Source organism: Physeter macrocephalus, chromosome 18 (assembly GCF_002837175.3).
Source record: "Physeter macrocephalus isolate SW-GA chromosome 18, ASM283717v5, whole genome shotgun sequence".
Taxonomy (NCBI): domain Eukaryota; kingdom Metazoa; phylum Chordata; class Mammalia; order Artiodactyla; family Physeteridae; genus Physeter; species Physeter macrocephalus.
This window is the reverse complement of record NC_041231.1, coordinates 48,957,176-48,978,785: the sequence shown is the minus strand read 5'-3', so window position 1 is coordinate 48,978,785 and position 21,610 is coordinate 48,957,176. Positions and strand designations below refer to the sequence as shown.

Here is a 21,610-nt window from a genome sequence, read left to right as displayed (position 1 = left end):
ATCTGCCCCCTTCTGGGCCTGGCCAAGGGTCACTTGGCAAAGTGGGGTCTGGTCCTCTCCTATTCCCTAATCCTCACCTCCCTCAAATGCACTCTCAAGTAACCAAGATACCTGTCCTCAGAGAGAGCAGAACTTTAACAGGCCAAAGGACATGCTTTAATGGTGGGATTTCATCAGCATTCACAGCTGATCAGATGGGGTGTGTGTGTGTGTGTGTGTGTGTGTGTGTGTGTGTCTGTGTGTGTGTGTAGAGTGGGCAAAGGTTTATGAGATCCAAAGCTCATGGATTTGCCATTCATATCTAGGATTCCTGGGTCACTGTGCCAAGCAGAGGTGACTTTCCAGAATGAGGGCAAAATTCCACTGCCCTGCTAGAGCACTGAGACCTGAGAGGGAGTAGTGGCAGGGTCGCAGGGGGAGGCAAGGACCTCTGACTCCTGAGCCTAACCTGGCCCCCAGAAGTGAGAATGGATGAGGAGATGGCTTGTGATTCTTCAAACACTTCCTCCCCTGAGAAAGTGAGTTCAAACCCCAGAATGTCCAGGGCAAGGGCATCTCCACAGTTCTCCTGTCTGGGGAAGGGCTTATGTCCAGGCTTACTGATTATATCTGGAAGGAGGTAGAAATTTGGAGGGAGTACAATAGCTCCCCAGGTCCTCCTCAGGCAACAGGTGCCACTGTCTTATCTATCTCTGTGCCCCAGTGCACAACGCAGAGCCTGGCACACAGCAAACTCTTAATGATTGTGCAAAGGAGGGAAGGAGGGAGGGAGGGAGGGAGGGAGAATAGGAAGCAAATGCTAGCACCCCAAGTAAGCCGAAATCGAGGAGGGGCTCGGCGCTCATCCCTTCCTTGTCTCTCCATAACTCCATCTTACCCTTAGAAGCTCAGCGGCCCGAGTACCCCGCGCTGCAGGGAGGGAAAGCAGGGTGCGACCGCAGGGAACTCTGACGCACTTGCTGATCAGCCAGAGCCTGGAGTAAGACCTCCTTCAAGCAGCCGCACATTCCGCAGGCGCCCAGGGACGCGCAGCCGTCTCCGCCTCTCCACTGAACATCGCCTGCCCTCATCCCCGTCACAGTCACCCATCAGCCACCCTACCCCGCTGCCACCACCGCCACCTCCAGCCTCGACTGCACCGTCTCGAACCCTCGGAAAGAGGGCAAGGCAGCCACCGGCATTTGGTCCACAGGAAGGCGCCCTTCCAGGGCGCGGAGCCAGTGAACCTGCCCCTTATTCTAAGGAAGAATAAACCGAGCTCTGAGGATGCACGGTGGAGGAGGGCTGCCCGATGTCCCCCGCCGAACCTTGGAAGTGAAGCATCAGAGGCCGGTTCCGGGACTTTCTCTGTATCTCAGTTTCCCAGTACGTAAAATAGGGAAGGCTGGAGGAGGAGGGCTCTGGTTGTTTTAGGTCGGAAGCGCGCAGTCCGGGCCCGCGCTCTGGCAACAGACCTTCCCTCCCCGCGTGGGGGCGCTGGAACTTCGCATCTGCCTCCTTCTCGAGGTGCCCCGGCTCAGACGCGCGAGGGAGCGGACTCGCCATCCTTCCTGAAGCACGACCCCCCGCCCCGGCCTGGTCGTGAATGGTCCGGGAGCCCAGCCGGTGCCGAGTGTGCCCTGCCGGGTCGCCAGGGCTCAGGGGAGGCACCAAGGAACCCAGCGTCGGGACTCACTCGCGCCCTAGCTTCCCTTAGCCTGGCCTCTCAGGCGCGAGGGATGAGTTGGCGTGACTGAAAATGGATCAAACAGTGAGCCTCACCTATCTGGGGCGCTTGCAGCCCAGGACCCTCGGCAGGTCGCGCCCTCAGCCTAGAGGATCAGAAGTGATTTGTGCTGTCTCCTAATCCGGCCCGCCTGCACCAGCCCTCCGAGGCGCAGAAGCGGAAAATGGGGAGGCTGGCGGGGGGACCTCCTAGAGGAGGTGACTCTGAAGTTGGACGAGCAGAGCGCCCTGGGGTGGGGCTAAGGGGGCGTGTGGGAGTGGGAGATCATAGCCTGGCGCTTGGAAACGTCGTGAGCCAAGCAGGGAAGAATGGGACGGGTTGGGGTCTCCCAGGGATGCGGTCCGAAGGGACGAAGGCCTGCCCACACCTCGCGTCTGAGGACTGACGTGTGGGACTGGCGGAGGAAGCGCTGGGACATCCCACTCGCCGGGGCTTCCCCCAGCCCCGCCCCACACCTGCGCGGCCGCCCCGCCTCTGCCGAGCCATTGGCTGCACCCGCCGCCCGTCAGACGAGCCCCCGGGGCCCGCCCCCGCTCCGAGCGGAGCCTCTTAACGCAGGGGCACCGCGGCAACCCCACTCTGTGAGTCTCCCCAACGTCCGCTGCGCGGTGCGCCGCCCGTCCGCCCGCCCTTTACCGGCGCCGGGCCGCCCGCCGCGGACCCGGGGCGGACCATGCGCCCGCCTAGACTTCCGCCCGCCCGCTGGCTCTGCGTGCTGGTCGGCGCCCTAGCCTGCGCCCTCGGCCCAGCGGTGAGTGTCCGCCGGGCCGCCCAGAGTCCCGGCAGCTGGGGGTGGAGCGAGGGTGACGGGAGCCCAGCCGTGTGCTCAAGTCTGTGTGGAGGGGATAAGGGGCTCGGAGCACCGTGTCTCGCCTCCCCTGCGCCTCAGACCGGATCTAGACCCGAGGGCGGGGTGGGGTCTCCGTCGAGCCTAGTCCCTTCCAGCGCTGTTTGGAGCCCGCTCAGCGCCGGGATCTGGGACACCGGTGGAGGGGAGGCGGGAAAGAGCGGACTCCAAACTTGCCTTCCGTGTGGTACCTGTGGGTTAGGGAGGTCAGTGGATGCAGGGTCGGGGACTGTGGTCCACTGAAATGGAAGGTCTGCTAGACAGGAGGTTGGAGGCAGGCTGTGAGGGTCGTCGTTGTGTGCTGTGCCCGACCGGAGGTGTCTGTGGGGCGTTAAGCTACTTGTAGGAGTGACATTCAGCAGCAGACCAAACACCGAGGACCCCGGGACCTGGGAAGGGGCTTTTGGGGTCAGGTGGCTGGCAGGCAGACCCTTCTGTGCCCTCCCACTGAGCAGAGCTGAAAGGTATGGAGCTCAAGGTGGAAGGTGGTGGGCAGTAAGGATTTGGGGTGGTGTTTCTCAGGGAGGGCCAGACATGTGCATGGGGAAAGCTGACCAGGGAGCAAACAACCAACAAGCAGTGGCCACCCTCTTCCTCCCACTTCTGCTTCATCTCCATATGGGTGTGTATGTGCCCCTGGTGCATGTGTGCCCTCGTGCCCCATGTGTGGGTGTGCCCATGTGTGTGCCTGGGGGTGTGGCTTACCTGGGCTGCAGGGCAGATTCTGGTTGAGGCAGGAGATGCATGGGTCATCTCTCTGTAAGATCAGGGAAGACCTGAAGACTACCCAAGCCCATTTTACAGATGGGTAAAGTGAGACCCAAAGATAACAGAGCCACACCTGTCCCCCACCCATCAGACCTGGGCTGAGGTTGATTTCTTTCTACCCTTACCCCAGGACTTGAGGAATCTGCAGTTGCTGCTTGGGCAGGGCCTAAAACCTGTGGGTTCCAGGTCTGGCACCAGCTCCAGGTTGGCTGGTGGGTGGATGGAGTATATTGGTCGTCTAGTTTCTTCTATCCCATGATTACCTCCCTTACCATCACCTCCACCAGGGCAGGAATGTCTGTTCCATCTAGCTAATGTCTTGCACACTCCAGGATGGGGTGCTCATTGCTTGTCCTAGGAGCAGACCTTAAGACAATTGGCATAATTCCTCTCCTCCCACTAATGGCCGTGATGAGACCCACCTCCTGAGCACTCAAAGCCCCACCAAGTTCTGGCCCTGAGGCCGTAGCTCTGGCACCACTTACAGCCTCGGTGTCACAAAGCCTCCAGGTCTCACCAGCAACGCTCGGGCTCTTCCACCCTTGGGCTCCAACCACTCAAATTCTCCCTGGATGAGCCAGGGATCTTGGGACCGCCACTGGCACCCCATTCTCCCATCCCTGGAGGCTTCTCAGCCTAGGGGCAGAGTGGTTTCAGTGGGGCCCCTTCTCATGCAACATCTGCTCCCCACCTCCTGAGAGACTCCAAAGCCTGGCTCTTCCCATGCCTACCCTCCCCTGTCTTTCCACATTTTGTTTGGTTAGTTCCCAACTTGAGCTGCTCCTCCAGACAGCCTTCCCTGATTGCTTCAGCCCACTCAGCCCTTCCCCCTCTGACCCCACCCTTCAACCCTACTCACCTCCCAGCCTGGGCTCTTTTGACCATCCCATGGGATCAAGGGCTAAGGTCTCTCACCCTCCCATGTCCCCTACAGCCCAGTGCAGGGCTGGGCCCACAGAGGGAGAAGGGACTCACCCAGGAGTGGACGAGGGCAGGCTGGAATGAGGGGTCCCCATTTCCCTCTCTATTGCTCCCTCCTCCCCACCAGCCAGCACCTGCTCCCATAAGGAATGGACACCAGGCAATCCTGCTCCAGCCAGACTTGGCAGGGTTGGGGGGGGGGGGCAGGCGAGGGGTTGGGGTGTACGTTACCAGAGTCATAAAATGGTAGCTGCAAAGTTCAGTTTGAAAGCCCAAGGCCTTATCACTCCTGTTTATGGAGCCCTGACCTCAGTCTGTAAAGAGGAAATCTCTGAACAGGGAAGCAAAAAAAGGAAAGAAAAACTCCAGTGTCTCAGAAGAGGAAGTCTGCCCCAAGACCACCCTCCAGGCCTTCCACTACCCCCATCCCCTGGACAGCAGGCACAGGGGCTCCTCACTGGTAGCAGAACTGCTCAGGCCAGTGCCCAGCCCAGGGCAGGGGCAGGAGGTGTCATAGAGAAGGAGCAGGCCCTGCCCTGGGAAGATTCTCCATTTGGTAGGGGAGAGCTGAGCCAGTGACCCAGGAGAACCAGCCCAGGTGGGTGTGGGGTGCAGCTGCCCAGAAATGGGGCAAGGTTCGCTGAGAGGAGCAGTCAGGGAAGGCTCCCTGGAGGAGGAAGGGCAGTCCCTGAAGAGTTCAGCCAAATGGTCCAACCTTGCACCTGAGACCATAAAACAGCCTCTGTTGGCAGGACCAATGAGCCTGACCCCAGAAGGTAGAGGAAGCCCTCAGCACCCCTCAGAGACTGGGATGGTCCTGGGCTTGGGGGACACTTGGCTCCTCTGATTCTTCTCTGAAGCGGATTGCTGGCCATCTGCTCCTGAAGGCTTCACCTTGCCGTAGGCATGCTGCCCCAGCCCTCTGCTTCCAGCTGCTCCAGAAGCTGTCCATGGCTACCCAGCCCTCCAGGCCCCCAGCAAGCCACCCTGTGGGCTTTAGGAAACACTGCTACAGAGGGGTCAGGTCTCCTCCTTAAGTCAAGGGACAACATCAGTTAGGCCTGCCCAGGGCTCCCCAGGGACTGCACTGGAAGAGCGAGCTCCCTTCAGAGGTTTCCACCCTCCCATGCTCCCCTGAGTCTCCGTCTTTCCTGACGTTTCTAGAGCTTCCATGATAAGGAGCCTGAGCTGGGTCCTCCCCTCACTCCACGGCAATGGCCAGTTGACCTGGAGAGCATGTTTCCTTTCTGTGGAAGGGCCTCTGTTTCCCCATCACAAAAGGGAGGGTGAGAACCCTTGGCCCAAGATTCAAGAGAAATGGGAAGAGAGGCCAGCTCCACCCTGGCTGGGCAGAGTCTTCCCACCCACCCACCCCCAGCATCACGACTGACTGTGAAATGGGCTTGGCTGTCCAGTCAGGACTTCAGTGAGACTTGAAGGAGGTGAAAGTGCTGTGTGAACTATGTGACAGGTCTTTCTTTCCTCTTGATCCCCAGCTTGGGAGCCCTAGGGACCCTTCTTCAGCCCTCTCTTGCCCCCCTTGCCCAGGGCCTTCCAGGGCAGGTGGGAGTACTGGGGACAGGGAGTAGTGCTTCCTCATGGGAGGCCAGACAATTTGGGGGGTGAGGCTCCAGGCCCAGGCAGGCAACGGATGATGGGCCTCCCTGCACGCAGGCAGCCTCACGGCAACCCAGCCTGGGTGGAGCCTGCCCCTCGCAGGGGCCCTTCACTGTGACACCCCTGGACGTGGATGCAGGAATGGGGCCAGGGGACTAGACAGAACCCTGTCCCTTTCTCCCTTCTCCTTCTCATCCTCCCAGACTCAGCCCTCCCCTCTCTGACTTTCCCAACACAAAGCTGTTCTCATTGCACCCAGGAAAATGTACAATACATGCAAACTCTCCCACATACCTTAGATGTATTTCAGAAGAAAAAGAAATACAGTTTAATCTTTCCATCACATTATGGGGTTTTTTTTAACTTTTATTGTAAACATTTTCAAACATTTTTTTTAAAGTGGAGTGAATAGTATAATGAACATGGAAATACCCATTTCTTGGAGTGATGTCAGCAAAATGGCAGTATAGGAATTTCCAGTGTTTGTCCACTCCCAATTTCTAGATTTGAAAATTATTCACCTTTAACCATTAATATTTGCATCATTTGCTTTTTTTGGCCGAAGTATTTTTAAATACATTATAGACATCATAGAACAAATTATTTTAAGATGCATCTCTAAAATCAAAGGATTTTTTCCTATGTGACTATGATACCATTATCGCACCTAACAAAATTAACAGGGATTCCTTAATAGTCGATATTCAGATATCCCCCAGCAGCATTTAATCCAGCATCACAAGATGAATGGTGATATTATCAGGGTGGGAGGGTTGCACCTACTACAAGGACCTTTCCTGCCTGTGCCATGATGGGACTGTACAGCAAGCTGGCAGGTGGGTGAGGGGATGAGCAGGGGGCCTGGAGCAGGGTGGGTGGGCAGGAAGCTGGGCTTCACTGGACAGGGCCCAATCTTATATGCACCTCCTCTCATGTGGTTCATGATGTGAAGGTCCATATCTCCCGGGAAGTGCCTCCCACCATCTTAAAAACAAGTTCTTCCTGCCCAGGGGGTCATCAGAGGAGGAGAAGAGGTCACCAGCCAACGTATCGAGGAGTCATGGCTCCTTGTGTCAGTGCCCTGCTCTCTGCGGGTGACCCGACATCGACATCATCCACAGACACCGTGTTTGAAACTGAGTGTCTTTTCCCAGTGGTGCCCAGGATGACTTTCAAAGGACAGAGGATTTAAACCTGAGTCTCTGCCGCCCCGGCTTTGCTGGTCATCCTCATGGTGATCCTCTGCAAAGAAAGCCTGTAAGGCTTCATGCCCCTCAGTAAACCTTGCACGAAGGGCCTCTTGAGGGACCAGGCTTAACCCCAGGCTGAATGCCTTTGCTTGCATTCTCCTAATAATGAGAGCCCTTGCCCTGGTACCACCCTAAGCTGAGGAAAGTTCTTTCTTGCCCCAAACCCAAGCCTGCATCCCAAGCCCTATGTCTCCCTCTTTTTCTTACCCCCCAGCCACCAACACCAATTCTCACTCCACCCTCCTACCCCCCAGAGCTCAGCCTTCCCCAGGACTTGCAGAGACAGGAGGCTTTGGACTATTGGCAAAAGGATGTGAAAATACAGGGAGGTGGAGAGAAATCAGACTGCAGTAGGGGGTAGGGGAAAACCAGGCATGAGACCTTTCCTCTGGAGGGCACTGCTGCCACTTGTCAGTGGGCAGGACATTCAGACTGCCTGGGGTTCCAGAGGGCATTCAGGCTGGCGCTAGGCTGGGTCCGGGCATAGACAGCAAGGCAGCTGTGCATGAGGGGCTGGGCTGGGCTGGGGCTTTGGCAACAACTGCTAACCCTTGGCAGTCCCCTCGTGTCCCTTACATGTGACCCAACACAACCCTGGATGTAGGTGGTGCTGTCATTGTCCTCATTTCACAGATGAGGTGAGGTGACTTGCCCAAGGTCGCCCAGCCCGGAAGTGGCAGACGGTATGATTCCAGAACTTGTGGACTTAACTAGGCTCTGCTGTCTTATAAGAGGAGCTACTTATTCCAAAGTGGCTATGGCGTGTCACATGACGCCCTGGGACTTTAGAGGCAGTTTTTAATTACTGAAGTGTACAAATCTGAAGTGATGGCTCAGGGAATTGTCTCACACGTGTGCACCTATGTAGCCACCACCCAGATCAAGCTATTATACATTCCCATCAGCCCAAAAGATTCCCTTGTGTCTCTTCCCACTAAGATGATAATTTCAACTTCTTTTAGTGCCCTCTGCAAAGCCAGGAGCATGTTTCTCCTCTTTTCTGTGACTGCTGGATCCCATGATTTACCTTACCTTCCTATGTCTGCCCCCATTCTTTTCTCCTCTTACTCCTCTCCTCTCCCCTTCACCTCCTCCTCGGCTACAAGATCTCCATCTCCTTACCAATTCAAACACAAAAGCCAAAATGAAGGGGGCAGCGGGGGAAGCTGGGTTGCAGTCCTATGTGCCTTTGATCACACTGCTTTCTCTCTGGGTCCTCAGTTTCCCCTCATGACTCTTTGTTGCCCCCTTATTTCAGTGGGGGCCAGGGAGGAGCTTAAATAAATCGTGGGATACGGGATGGTAATGGGAGAATGGTAAATGTGACCCTCCCGAGCCCCCACTCTCTACTCCCCATTCCCCAGCTTGCTCCAACCATCCCTAGCAGGAAAAAAAAAAGAGCCCTCCTTTGACAAACCTCAGAAGCACAAATCATCCATGGTGGCCCACAGTGCTTGGTAATTTACAGGCAGGAAGTTCTTTCTCCTGTCTCACCTATTCCAGCCTGCTGCATTTTAGACCCCTCTCACAGACTAGCTGCTCCTCAGAGGGACTCATGCGCACCCACAGCCCTGCTTCTGTCTCCCGTGGCTTCTCCAGCCATAGTTCTCTGGCCCTGGGATGAAGCTGGAGGTTCTGATTCAAGACCGGTAGCTGTGGTCTCAAGCTTCCCTTGAGGGGGTTGCGTATGGCCCACAACACCTGAGCTGGCCTCACCTTGTCTCTCTGAGGCCCTTGCATCTAACAGCTACAACTCTCAGCATCTTCACCCTTTCCCCCAGAACCGCAGCCTTTGCCCTATATCTCAGGGAGCCTCACGTCAGGAAGAGGAAGCAGGGCCTCTCCCAAGCCCCTCACAGTGGGAATAGAAAGGAAGGGGCAAGTGGAATTAACAAGACTTGGCTAATCCACGCCCCCAGCCAGATACTCAGGACTCTCCTACAAACCCCCAGTCAGTCACCTCCCACATCCAGCCAACAAAATGGCAGGAGACACAGGATCAGGATTGAAGGGATGCTATGGACTTCTTCACTTTTGCCTGAGTCCCTTCTTTTGGGCTCAGGAACTGCTATCACAGAGAAGGCGTTGGGGGTCCAGTCTGGCCTGAAACTCTCATCTTAAACCAACTTCAAGGTGAGACTGACTTTGAGGCCTGCTTCCTCCTCTCCACATGAGGTGGCAGGAGACAAGTTGGGAGACCTAGGCAGTGGTGGGATTAGGAAGGGTCTTGAATGCCAGTTTTGATGTCTGGGCTTTGACTCCTAGGACCATCAGAGATTTGATGCAGGAGAACGAGGATGGGGATACACATTTTACAAAGATCCCTCAGGTTGCAGGTGGTGGGGCTGAAAGCTACTACACTAGTCCAGGCAGAACTGATGAGGCCTGGCCCCTGCCTACGTCTCCCAACTTGTCTCCTGATGCCTCCAGCGCCCCTTGCTGCAACCACATCGGGCTTCTTGCAACCTTGAATGTATAAGGCATTTTCATGCCTCCACGCTTCTGCACACACTGCTCCTACTTTCTGGAATGTTCTTACTCTACCTCTAATTGTCAAACTCTTACACAACCTCAAAGGCCCACCACTACTGCTCATTCTCTGTGAACCCCACACACCAGCTATATCCTCCCCTGGAACCCTTCCCTGGGACCATTAGACTTGGCTACATCTGGCTGGGAATTTTCTAATTTTGTGTGTCCGGAGTCTAGAGGGATAATGAGGATGTTTAGAATAGGGAAGTATGTAGAAGAGGAAGTCCATAGTCTGCCTGAATTCCTCAGTGATAAGGGCTAGAGAGAGCTGTCTTGGCCCTGTCCTCCAAAGGGCAATGGTTGACCAGATGGCCCAAGACAAGGCCATGGAGAAGGATTGATGCAGTCCAGACCAGTGGCCAGAGACTTAGGTCCCTCTGGAAATGTGCATTGCTGAGTGACCTCCAGTCCCTCTTTGGGTCTCTCTTTCCTTTACCCTTCTCCAGATGGGGCCCAGCACCCAACTGTGGTGAAAGCAGAACTCATCCTCTAGACCAGTGGTCCCCAACATTTTTGGCACCAGGGACCGGTTTCGTGGAAGACAATTTTTTCATGGACAGGGTGAGGTGGGGGGCAGAGATGATTCAGGCAGTAATGCAAGTGATGGGGGGATGGTTTAGGTGGTAATGTAAGCAACGGGGAGCGGCAGATGAAGCTCCACTCGCTTGCCCGCCACTCACCTCCTGCTGTGTGGCCCGGTTCTTAACCCTGCGGCCCAAGGGTTGGGGACCTGTGCTCTAGACCACCTTCACTTTATTCAGAGATACCCCCAGGCTCCCAGGTTATCCCAAGGGCTCCTGCCCTTCCTCTACACACTGCCTCTCAGGAGAGACACTGTGGCTGTGCTGCTGGGGGAGCAGAGTTGCCTAGAGAAGGTGACCCCACACCCCTTCACCCTCAGAAAGTAGCAGGCAGAAGCCACCAGGAGCCCTATGCTGCCCTCAGTGACCGGAAAATAAATGTGTCCCGGCAAACAGCATGGCCATAGCCCAGGCTTAAGAGGGCTCAGCAAATGAGGGCATCCATTGTCCTGTCTTCGGAGCACAAGTCTGGACTCTTGGTTACAAGGACAGAAAACTCAACTGGCTTAAGCCATACAGAAAGTTATTGAGTCATGTTCCTGGAAGCAGGGCTGATTTCAGGCATGGCTGCGTTCAGGGGCTCAGACAATGTCAAGAGGATCCAGTTTTTCTCTACCTCTTTATCCTTCCTTTAGCTGTGTGGCTTCATCATTGTGCTATACTTGGCAACAAGGTGGTGGCAGTAGTTCTAGCCCCTGCGTCCTTTGAGGTTTCCAGTCCAGTGGGAAAGAACAAATCCATTTGCCTAATTGCTTAATCCAAGGTCCCAGGAATGAGCTTCCTGGCTCTGAGGAGCCTGAATTAGGCCATGTGCCAGGGACTATGGCCAGGAACACTTTGACTGGCTTAAGTCTGGTCATATAATTGATCCCCTGGAAGAGGGTTCATCAGAACCCCATAGACTAAGAGTGGGAAAGGACGTGGTTTCCCAGGTAGAGATGAGGACATGGCGTCAGAGGAAGGTAAAGGATGGTAGAAGGCAGCAACACAGATGTCTACTACTACCCATTCTGCTTTCATGTTGTGGGGTGATGGTGGCTGAAAACGGTCAGGAGAAGCAGGCAAGGCTAGGGAAGAACCAGAAGGCAGAACAAACCCTGTTGCTGGAGGACAATAAGCTGGGAAGTTACCTTGGAGAGAAACGTGCTCCAAGCAAACAAGAGAGACCAATGGTGGGACACAAACTGGGGTGGCCAATCCCTGGGTTCCTCTTCCAGAGGCCACCTCTGGGATCCCTCTGGGCACCCCTCTTCCCATGCCCCAGCAGCATGAGCCAGACACAGATCCCTTAAGACAAAGCACTGTGAGTATTTCCGTCCCTTCTGGGCAGGAGGGGAAGCATGTGACCCCAGCACCCAGACCTCACTCGCCCGTGTGCCACGAGCCTGGAAGCCACATAGTGAACGTGGGTTCCTTCTTGGACCATTAACTCTACCAGCCAATTAGGGTAAAGATATTAGCTGGAAAGTCATTTAAAACTTGGCATATGGAAAGTAACACAGATCTATTATGGAGCAGGATACGCTTGTTCATATAACTGTTTAAAAGAGAAGATATGAGATTTAAGAGTGTGGTCCCTCTTTGGGGTCACATGCTTACAATGGGATTGACTTGGTTAGAACAATGCCAGACGGGGACCCCCTTAAAAGAAGGAAGTAAGGGGAACCCCACCATACCTATGCTCTCCCCACAGCCCTACTGCAAGAAGCCTTTGGGTCAGCAAGGGAGGTGGTTGAGGCCCATTTAGCCCACCAGGAAACTGAGGTCCAGGGAGTTGAAGACCATGTCGCAGTGTGAGGGGGGACAAGTGGAAGAGACGCTGATAAACTATGATTCTAGAGCAATCTTGCTGGCCTCTCCCCACAGCCCTGTTGGGACTGTGACATTCTTCTCCCTGGGCAGAGATGAGGAAGCTGATGTGAGGTGGCAGCCACTTCCCTAAAGCCAAAGAGACAGGCAGAAGCTGCCACCAGCCCAGTGGTTCCTTCACGGAGGCCTTTACCCACCTTCCCCACCCAGTGGCTCCCAAGACCTGTTTTTTCTGGCTGTTCCTGGGCAGCTATCACCCCTACTCACATGTCAGACCCAATGCCAATGTCTCCCTGGCACACAGGTCAGATCTCACCCCTAATCCCTGGCCGGGGCACAGGGGAGGGGAGGGGAGAAGCTTGGGGTTTCCCATCCCTTTTCCTTACCTCCAGCCATCCTAAAGGGGCCTCTTGTACTTCCTGAGAACTCACTCACCCTCATTAGATCTGATAGAGCTTGGATTATTCAGAAGTTAAGGAGGCAGGGGGCGGTCTGGCCAAGGAGGCCCAGAATTCCCTTCCCAGCCTGGTGACCCAGGGGGACTGAGCACAGGCTCCTAGAATGGGGACAGAGGCTGGAAGATGCAGCCAGACTACTGGATCCCTCCCAGGCCTGGCTCCAAGAACAGGAAGCCAGGGTCGAACTCATAACGAGGTGGCACCTGCTGGGCCCCACTCATCCATGGAGACTGAAGCAGGGACTGAGGGCTCCCAACCCAAACTGGAAAGTCCAGTGGGCCAGCTCTGGGCTCTAAGGAGAGGCCCTCTAACCTCTGTCCATAGCCGTACCACCCACAAAGAGACAGTGTTGTTACAGCCATGGTACTGCTAGGGCTACCAGGAGGCCATGACAGGGCCCTCAAGGCAGACCCCGCTTTGGGGACAATGGACAAGAGTTTGGGGTCAGATCTAGGTCAGGGTCAGGCTTCAGTTTAAGGTCGAATTCAGTCTGGGGTTAGGATTGGGGTTTAGTCTGGAACTTGGATCAGTCCGGTGACTGGGCCTTGCTTGGCGCCGTGCTCCTGGAGTCCGTGGATGACAAGTAAGCTGTGGATGAGGGTGACGGGTCCCCCTCGCTGTCTCTGTTCCCCAGGGCGGCTGGGAAGTCGGGCTGCAGCAGGAGGTGTGTGACTATATGCAGATGATCGAGGGACAGCACAACCAGTGCCTGAAGGAGGCCCAGCTGGAGAATGAAACAACAGGTGAGGCCCCCAGTGGCAAGAAAGACCCCCCAAGGAGCCCCCCTCCCTCACACTGTGAGCCCAGATCCACTCTCAGGTCGAGGCTGCCCAGCTGCAGAGCCATCAGATCAAATGGCCGCACCCTCTGGTCTTCACTCCCCAATCCTGTGCTCCCCGCGTTTGGCTCAGCAGCTCTGGGGTGAGAACGGAAGGAAGTAGATGGCTTCCTTCAAAAGTTGCAGCCTGAGCCAGACTCAGAAGGGTGGGCAGGATTGGGAGAAGCAGAGAGGCTGGGAAGTTGGGAGGCGCCGAGGCCTACTGCCCGTGGCAGGGGCGGAGTGGCTATGGAGTTCAAGGCTCCCTGTGAGGGAGGGGGAGGGCTGGAGCATTGGGGAGCCCAGACCAGCTCTGGGCCTCCCTCCCAGAGGTCGCCTCCCCGAGGCCGAGCTTACAGTTACCTAGCACCGGCTCAGGAGCAGGGAGCATCTTTCTTCCTGGCTCCCCAGTGCCCCCATCTCACTGAGGCTGGCAGTTATGCACCCCATCCTGGGCCCCTCCTCCTAGGCCCTGCCACCCAGGCTCTCTGCCTCCTGTAGAGACAGTGAGTGTGTGTATAGCATCACAGATGGCCTCTGCCTCTCCCAGCTCGCAAGGAGGGACGGCCCCTTGTCTCCCAGGGCCCTGAGGCTGCGGCCTGGGTAGAGGGGTGGCCGGACCTGCCTGCTGCCTATGCCCCAACCCCCCCCCCGCCAGGGCAGGGAGGCAGGACCAGGCTGCAGACAGGCCTCGGAAAGGCTCCACAGTGGGATCCGGGATCATGCACAGCCCAGAGAGGCCCAGACCCCAGACTATAGGCCCCACTATAGCACCTCCTAGGCCCCAAGGGCAGGCCACCCTCGTGATCTCAATGAGGTCATCGCTGGCACGGGGTGCATGGCAGGTGCCAACACCCTGTCACCAGGCACCTGGCCCGAGATCCAGAGAAGGGCATGTATGGGTCTGTGGGCGGTGAGTCTGCCCATGACCTTGTGAGAGGCTCTGTGCATGTTCACGCACATCCAGCTGTGTGCTCCTGGCCCCTGTCTGTCTAGGGCTATGGCTGTGCCTCTGGGGTGTGTAGCTCCGTGACTGACTCTGAGAGTCTTTGTGTGTTGGAGGCATGTGTCTGTGTAAGCCTGGACCTGCCTGGATGTGTCTGCCTGGTGTGCTCTGTGTGTGTGTGTGTGTGTGTGTGTGTGTGTGTGTCTGTGGCACACTCAGTCATGTCTGTACATGTGAGTCTGTGAGTTGCGTGTGTCTCTCTGTGCCTGTGTTTGCTTGGGTCTTGTTTTTCCACGTCCAAGTAAGTGTACATGTATGTATATCTGCGTGCGTGTTTGTGAGTGTGTGTGCCTGGGAGTGCTTGTCAGTGTGTGTGTCTCTCTGTGCACACACGTCTATAAAACGACAAGCAGAGGCAACCCCCTGCCTCGCCATCCCCCACCCCAGCCTGGGCTTTCTTTCCTATTGAGGTGGCAGCCCCCAGTGGGCATGCTCAGCCAGCCTGGGCCCTGGGTCTCTGTGGGCCTGATGATGTGTGCGGGGGGACCTGAGTGGCCTCCCTGGGCCAGAAGCACAGGGAATACTCCCAGGCCCAGCTCACAACCACAGGCCCTCCAGGCGCCCAGCATTTTCATGCCTGTCACCCCCTCTCAGCTTCCCGACCCTGCTGTCTCCAGCAGGACGCCTCCCTGACCACGTGCCCCCTACCGGCCCCTCTTCCCTGGCTCCCCCGCTGCCTGCTGGCCTGCACCCCAGCACAGTTCACAGCCCAGCCCTGGTGGTGCTAAGATTCCTTGAGGCCAAGCGTGGCCGCCCTGAGGGCAGAGCCCAGCCTCCCTCCCCTCTTTGCCACTTCTGGTGAAGCTGAACTCAGGGCCAGAGACCCAGCTCTTAATCCACTCCTGATCTGGACCGCCGCTGGAGATCCAGAGAGCCTGAAGCCTGGCAAGGACCCAGACACAACAGCTGGCCTGCAAGACAGGCTGTGCCCAGCATTGTCAGGGCTATACACAGTCCAGCCATGCAAAATTCCTGGAAATGGCACTGAGCCCTTCAGACCAGGCAGAGTGCAAGAGGTTTGCTGGAGATGGAGCGTGTGAACAGGGTGTCCCCCTTGCCAGCGACCTGACCTGGGGCTAGTTACCTAATTGCTCTGTGCCTCAGTTGCTCATCTGTAAAATGGGAGGGAGTTAAGTAAGTTATTTATGTAAAGAGGGTAGAACAGTGTCTCCCATATATAAAGGCTACATAAATGTTTGCTGATGATATTATGAACAGGGTCTTAAATCACTAGCAGGATTTGACTGGCCTGAAGAGCAGCTACATGGCCTCCAGAGATGCTGGCACGGGAATGGAGGAGAGACTGGGAGCCAGAGTGAGGCCACAGAAGACTCAGGAAAGGATGAGTGGTAGCGGATGAGGTCCCCAAGGCAGGGAGGCTGTGCACTCTGACCAGGCCACGGAGATCCAGGCATTCTCAGCCTTCAGCTGCAGGTGCCACCTTGGCTACCGCAGCCCCAGAAGGCACCCCTCCCCGCTGTCAGCCCACTTTAGCATTCAGAGGCCGGAGCCTCTTCCCCAAGTGGGGATGTCCCTCCACCTCCTCTTCCCAGGCCCCCTTCTTGGGAACTTGTGAACCTTCGGACCTGGGCTGGGCTGGGTTTGGCCCAGCTGGAGTTGACTTTAGCTCAGGGGTTGGGTTTCCTGAGTAAATCTATGGGACTGGCAGGGTTGCAAAGAGACAATTAAACCTCCCTCCGGGGACGGCATCCAGAGGAGTCCTTGTTCCTCAGGGGACCCAAACCCTGAACAGGCAAAACCGTGGCATTTGCATCTGCCTATTAAAGTGGACCCCTAGAGACCCCTAGGGAGTCTGTGCTTCCATCACCAGCCAGGCCTTCAAGGCTAATAGGTACACAGTGGAGAGCTCAGCCTGCGATGCAGGGCTTTCTCCAAACTCACTCCCTAATCACCACCCCTGTCACAATTCACAGTGTGACTGGGTTGGAGGCATCTGTGTTGTATGTGAGTTTTATGAAGACTCCTCAAGAACTAGCTAAATCCCAATATACCCATCACCCTATCATACCCAACAGCTCCTTTTTACAACAAATATTTTCTAATGCCTCCCTTACTATTATAAACTGAAATTTAGGACACACAGTTTTTTTAATGATGTTCTAGTTATAACGTAAAACAAAAATAAAGACACATAATAAAATACTATGTGTGCTGGAACACTATGTGTACATTCTAGCACAATCACACCAAAAGATAAGAAGACATAGTCTAAAGGTTGTACCTATAAATATAAATTCTGGGAATGTGAGAGCTTTAAACATAGATTGATATATATGCTGGTTGCATCACCGACCCAGGTTCACGGCAGCATTGTCGTAGGTGATTTTCCAAAACATTGAACAGCTCTTAGTGAGAACAACTCTTAGAGCACAACGAAGCCCAGTCTTCTCTTCCTTTACTTGGCAAGTTGCATTCCTGGAAAACTCGTATTGTCAAACCCGTACAATAAGTACCTTGTGTTTATATGTAAAATGGAGGAAGAGTCTGGGCCCTGGTCATTACGAAAGGTTTTCATCTATGCAAACGCCCAGCAACTCATTTGAAAGTCCCAAACGCTACACAATTCATCGCTGCGCAGGACCATGCAGGATACCTGCCTGGCATCCCTGTCGCCTGCCCATTGAGTGATGGGGAAGGCCCCCCTAGTCTCTGCAACAAACAAAACCCCACCACTGTTTGAAACACACAGGGGGCGCTCTGTCTCTCACCAAGGACCATGGGGCTGTACTTATGCCTCCTTCTCCCCCTTTCCTGTACAGCCTGGGCAGGGCTGTGCCTCCCCTCTCAGACTGGAGGCTCCTCAAGGTGGGAGCCTGGAGGAGGAGGAAAAGAGTGGGTGGTGCCTGTGGGCTCAGGCCCCAAGGCTGGAGGCACCTGGTGGCCACGCTGACCCATGTGTCCTCTGCCTTCACCCCACAGGCTGCAGCAAGATGTGGGACAACCTCACCTGCTGGCCAGCCACCCCTCGGGGCCAGGTGGTCGTCTTGGCCTGCCCTCTCATCTTTAAACTCTTCTCCCCCATTCAAGGTAAGAAACCTGTGTTGAAGGACAGGAGCTTGGTGGCAGGAGTAGAGCCGGCTGGAGTGGGGACTCACCTCTCAAGGAAGTGAGAAGGCAAAGGAGGTGCTCAAAGAGGCTGGAGCAATCAGGGGCGGCTTCCTGGAAGAGGTTGCACTGACATTAGTTCTCTGAAGGACTCATGGGATTCGATTAGCTCTTCACAGAAAGATAAGCATGTAGGAAGGTCTCACTAAATATTTCCTCAGCAATTGATAACTGATTGACTGATAGTTATGGCTGCCATGTTCCCATTGTTTTGGGCTGGCCATCAATCTTTCACTTCTCGGAGGCAGTGACCTTTCAGACTTTGCAAAACTGACCTTTCTTACACACCTTGTCATGTTCTGCTTAAGTGAATGTTCACATATAAGGCAGAAAAGAAAAGCGGGAACCTCTTTAGGAAGTGGGCTGTCTTGCTACCAGTAATTAAAGATGACACAGTAAGTCATCCTTTCATTCAGTGAATGTTCATTCAGCACCTACTATCTTGACTGGCACTGAGCTAGACAAGCACAGTGAGAGACAGGGATAAAATGCTCTGTCCTCGGGGAGCTCACGTTCTAGCTGGAGAGGCGTTTAGCAAGAAAACAAATGCATGTATTATAAGTGATAAGCGGTGCTGGGAGAGAGAAGAGAGGGAAACAACCTAAGGCAGGCGTCATGGCGACCTCTCCGAGGAGGTGATACTGCAGCTGCGGTCTGAAGACCTGGGCTGGGAAAGAGCCGCAAAGATTCTGGCGGGGGGATCGCTCAGAGGATCAACAGCCCATGGAATGAGCCCTGAGGAAACTCAGTGGAGGCCAGTGTGGCTAGAGCAGTGAGCCCAGGGGAGGGAGGAAAGGAAAGAGATAGGCGGGCAGAGGCCAGACCACGCAGGCCTTGAGGACTGACAGGACTTGGGCTTTTCCTAAGTTCACTGAGAAGCCACTGCAGGGGTTAAGCAGGTGACGGAAACAGTCCAGTCCGGGTTTTTAACTGAGAACTGGTTTCTGTGAAAAGAGAGGATTCTAGGAGTACGAATCCCAAGGCAGACAAGAGATGATGATGGTTTGGCCTCGGGTGGAGAGCAGGGCAGAGGAGTGAAGCGGGAAGGTGCAGTGGAGCCTGGATAGGACTCGAGTGTGCCCCGCTCAGGTATGGGTTTGATGAGCCGGGGGAAGGCAGAGGGAGGAGCAGGGCTGGGGTGGGAAGGGTTGGTGATGAATGAGACCTAGATAAGGGCTCAGGATGAGCAGAAAGTCTCTCACTCCAGGTGGCCTTTGCCCCTCTGGACCTGTTTCCCTATTTGTAGAGTGGGAATGGGAGATGGACTAAATGGTCTCTTTGGAGCAGGCCAGTTTCGCTCCCCAGTGCCCGGTGTTGTGACCTCAGCAGTGAAGAAGAGATCCGGATGCCCTCCCTGAGGGTCAGCCACAGGTGTGCCGTATTCCAGGCCAGCGCCCACCTAGCCCAGCCCTCTTCCAGGGGGACCCAGCAGCTGGGCAGACAGGAGATGAGCTCCTCTGGCAGCTCTCATAATGCTCCCTTCAGCAGAGCCTGGCAACCAGTCTTTCCTGGGATCCCTGGAAGCGCCTGCTAATTGCATTCCTCCTGAGGCTCTTCCTTCTGTCCCTGCTGGAATTGTAAAGGCAGATCCTTCACTTGAGAACCTGGACTCCAGCCCACCATCTGGCTAACCCCGAGGCTGCCAGCCTCAGGGGGGCCCACACCAAGCTTTCCGGCAGACGAGAGAAAGGCAGCCCTTCCTCAGGTGGATTCAACATCTCACCAGAGCCTACCTAGTGACAAGCTGAATATGAAGTACACTTTGTTCCCCAGTGTTCATCAGCCAGATGCCCTTGTTGTGCAGTGAACAACCTTTCTAGCTATACTTGGCAGCCTTAGCCTCTAAAAATGATGGCAAGAAATAGGAGACTGGGCTAGGGGCTGAATATGTAAAGGAAAGAGGCTGTGTTTTCCTGGGCAACTAGATGAAGAAGGTGTGAGCCTCAATTCCAAAGAGGAAAGTTTGCATGTAAGGGAAGTGTGGGATAGGAGAGATGGCAACCCCAACTCCTGCCCCTCTGGGTAACAGGACTGGGGAAGGAGTGTCTTCCCTGGAAGGGTTGGAAGGGACCTGGTTCTACAGGGAAAGCTGAAGAGAGTTAAAAGACGTCATTTGGCCAGGCTGGGTAAAGAACCTGGGAAGGAGGGGTGGCCAGGCAAAGATTGCTCACCAAGGCACCAAAATGTTTGTGGAGGTCTAGTGCTTTTTTTTTCAATTTATTTATTTTTTGTTGGAGTATTGTTGCTTTACAATGTTGTTAGTTTCTGCTGTACAGCACAGTGAATCAGCTATACATATACACATATTCCCTCTTTTTTGGATTTCCTTCCCATTAAGGTCACCACAGAGCACTGAGTAGAGTTCCCCGTGCTATACAGTCGGTTCTCATTAGTTATCTATTTTATACATAGTAGTGTATATTTGTCAATCCCAGTCTCCCAACTGTGGAGGTCTAGTCCTTTTATTTGTGGTCTGCATGTCTTTCACCTGTGGTGTTTTTGCCATTAAATATTTGAAGAGACTTTTTTTTTTTTTTTTTTTGCGGTACACGGGCCTCTCACTGTTGTGGCCTCTCCCATTGCGGAGCACAGGCTCCGGATGCGCAGGCTCAGCGGCCATGGCTCACAGGCCCAGCCACTCCGCGGCATGTGGGATCTTCCCGGACCGAGACACAGACCCATGTCCCCTGCATCGGCAGGCGGACTCTCAACCGCTGCGCCACCAGGGAAGCCCTGAAGAGACTTTTTTTAAGAGTAAAACGCAGGAGGGCTATTTTGATAAGAAGACACCACAGTCTATATTACCTGTGTCTATGAGGTCTGTGGGACACCTCCTCCCCGCAGCATCACGTGAAGCCGTAGATAAGAAGGTCTTGTCAACCTAAGACATCTGCCCTGCTTGGCTGGGGTGGGCCTCCATTGACAAGATTTCAGCAAGAGAGTGCCACGATCAGGTCTAGATTTTAGAACAACCCTCCAGGATTTAGGGTGCAGAGTGGGTTGGAGGGGCAGGAAAACAGGGAGACCCATCAGGAGGCTCCTACCTAATCCAGGGGAGATGAGACAGTCGGTGCTGGTGTCGAGGAAAGAGAAGCTGGGGCAGGCCTGGTGACTGATGGGGGAGAGGAGAGAGGTGAGTGGGGAGAAAATGACCCCCGATTTCTAGCCCCGGTCACCGAGTAGGGCTTTTCACGTGGAGAACTGAGGGAGGAGATGGGGCAGGGTGGCCGTGACTTCTTTTTTGAGACAGGACAAACGGGAGGAGCCTGGGAGAACATGGAGTGGCCCTCCCAGCACAGGGTTAAACTCCCTTGCCCTTTCTCGTACCCTCCGTATCCCCCTCTACACACACAGGGTCTGTCGGTTCCCCAGCCCAGACTGGGGAAGAGACTGTTGGCCGATCCTCGGGGTCCCATGGTGACTTCTACTGAGATCATCTCAAGAGCAGTTCCCTTGGAGTCCTGGGCTTCAGTCCCAGGCTCTTCAAAGAGGCCACCCAGCCCTGAAGATGACCCACTATCCCCTGCCCTCCCTTGCTCTCTGGGCAATCAGGGCTCCAAGGGACAAAGTCCCCCTTCAGCCGCTGCTGGGAGCCCAAAAAGATGTGGAGTCAGGCTGACCTCGGTCTGCATCCCAGGCCTGCTACTTCTTTGCTGTGTGACCATGGGCAAGTCACCCAACCTCTCTCACCCTTGGCATCCCCCCTTTTAATGGGACTATTGGTAACTCCTGATCACGAGCCTTAACACATTAATGTTTGCTCCCCACTGCTCCCACAGAAGGCGTGTGAAGCTGCTGTGTAGACACTGATGGGTCACCCAGGCTCGCTAGCTTAATTCATGATCATCCCAGGTGTCCACTACATCATGGGCCTGGCCTCATCGAACCCTGGACCCTCCGGCCAGTGGGGAACCCAAAGCCTGAGCTTTAGTGTCCCTGCTTTAAGGCTGGCTGATTTGGCCTTGCCCCCTTTTTCCTACTTGCCCCAGTCTGGCGGGGACAGTCCCCCAAGAATCAGCTCCTGGGAAGGGGCATGGCCTCCGGGCCCCCAGTGAGCTCCTGAGATCTGGGGCTGAGGAGGGCCTGCAGTCTGATGAGTGGCTGCTTGAAGCCTCCAGGCCGGCCCACCCTCTGCTGCAACGGGAGAAAGCT

General features: G+C 55.2%; 1 protein-coding gene across 1 annotated transcript in view; it reads left to right on the top strand.

Moving 5' to 3' along the window:
• The first annotated feature begins 2,420 nt into the window (after positions 1–2,420).
• VIPR1 (vasoactive intestinal peptide receptor 1) overlaps positions 2,421–21,610 on the top strand; it is a 32,262-nt gene continuing 13,072 nt past the window's right edge. Inside the window, exons 1-3 of the mRNA XM_055079559.1 lie at positions 2,421–2,477; positions 13,144–13,252; positions 17,273–17,380. Coding sequence (XP_054935534.1) covers positions 13,186–13,252; positions 17,273–17,380 — 175 coding nt within the window. The 5' untranslated portion in view covers positions 2,421–2,477; positions 13,144–13,185. The remainder of the gene's footprint in view (positions 2,478–13,143; positions 13,253–17,272; positions 17,381–21,610) is intronic.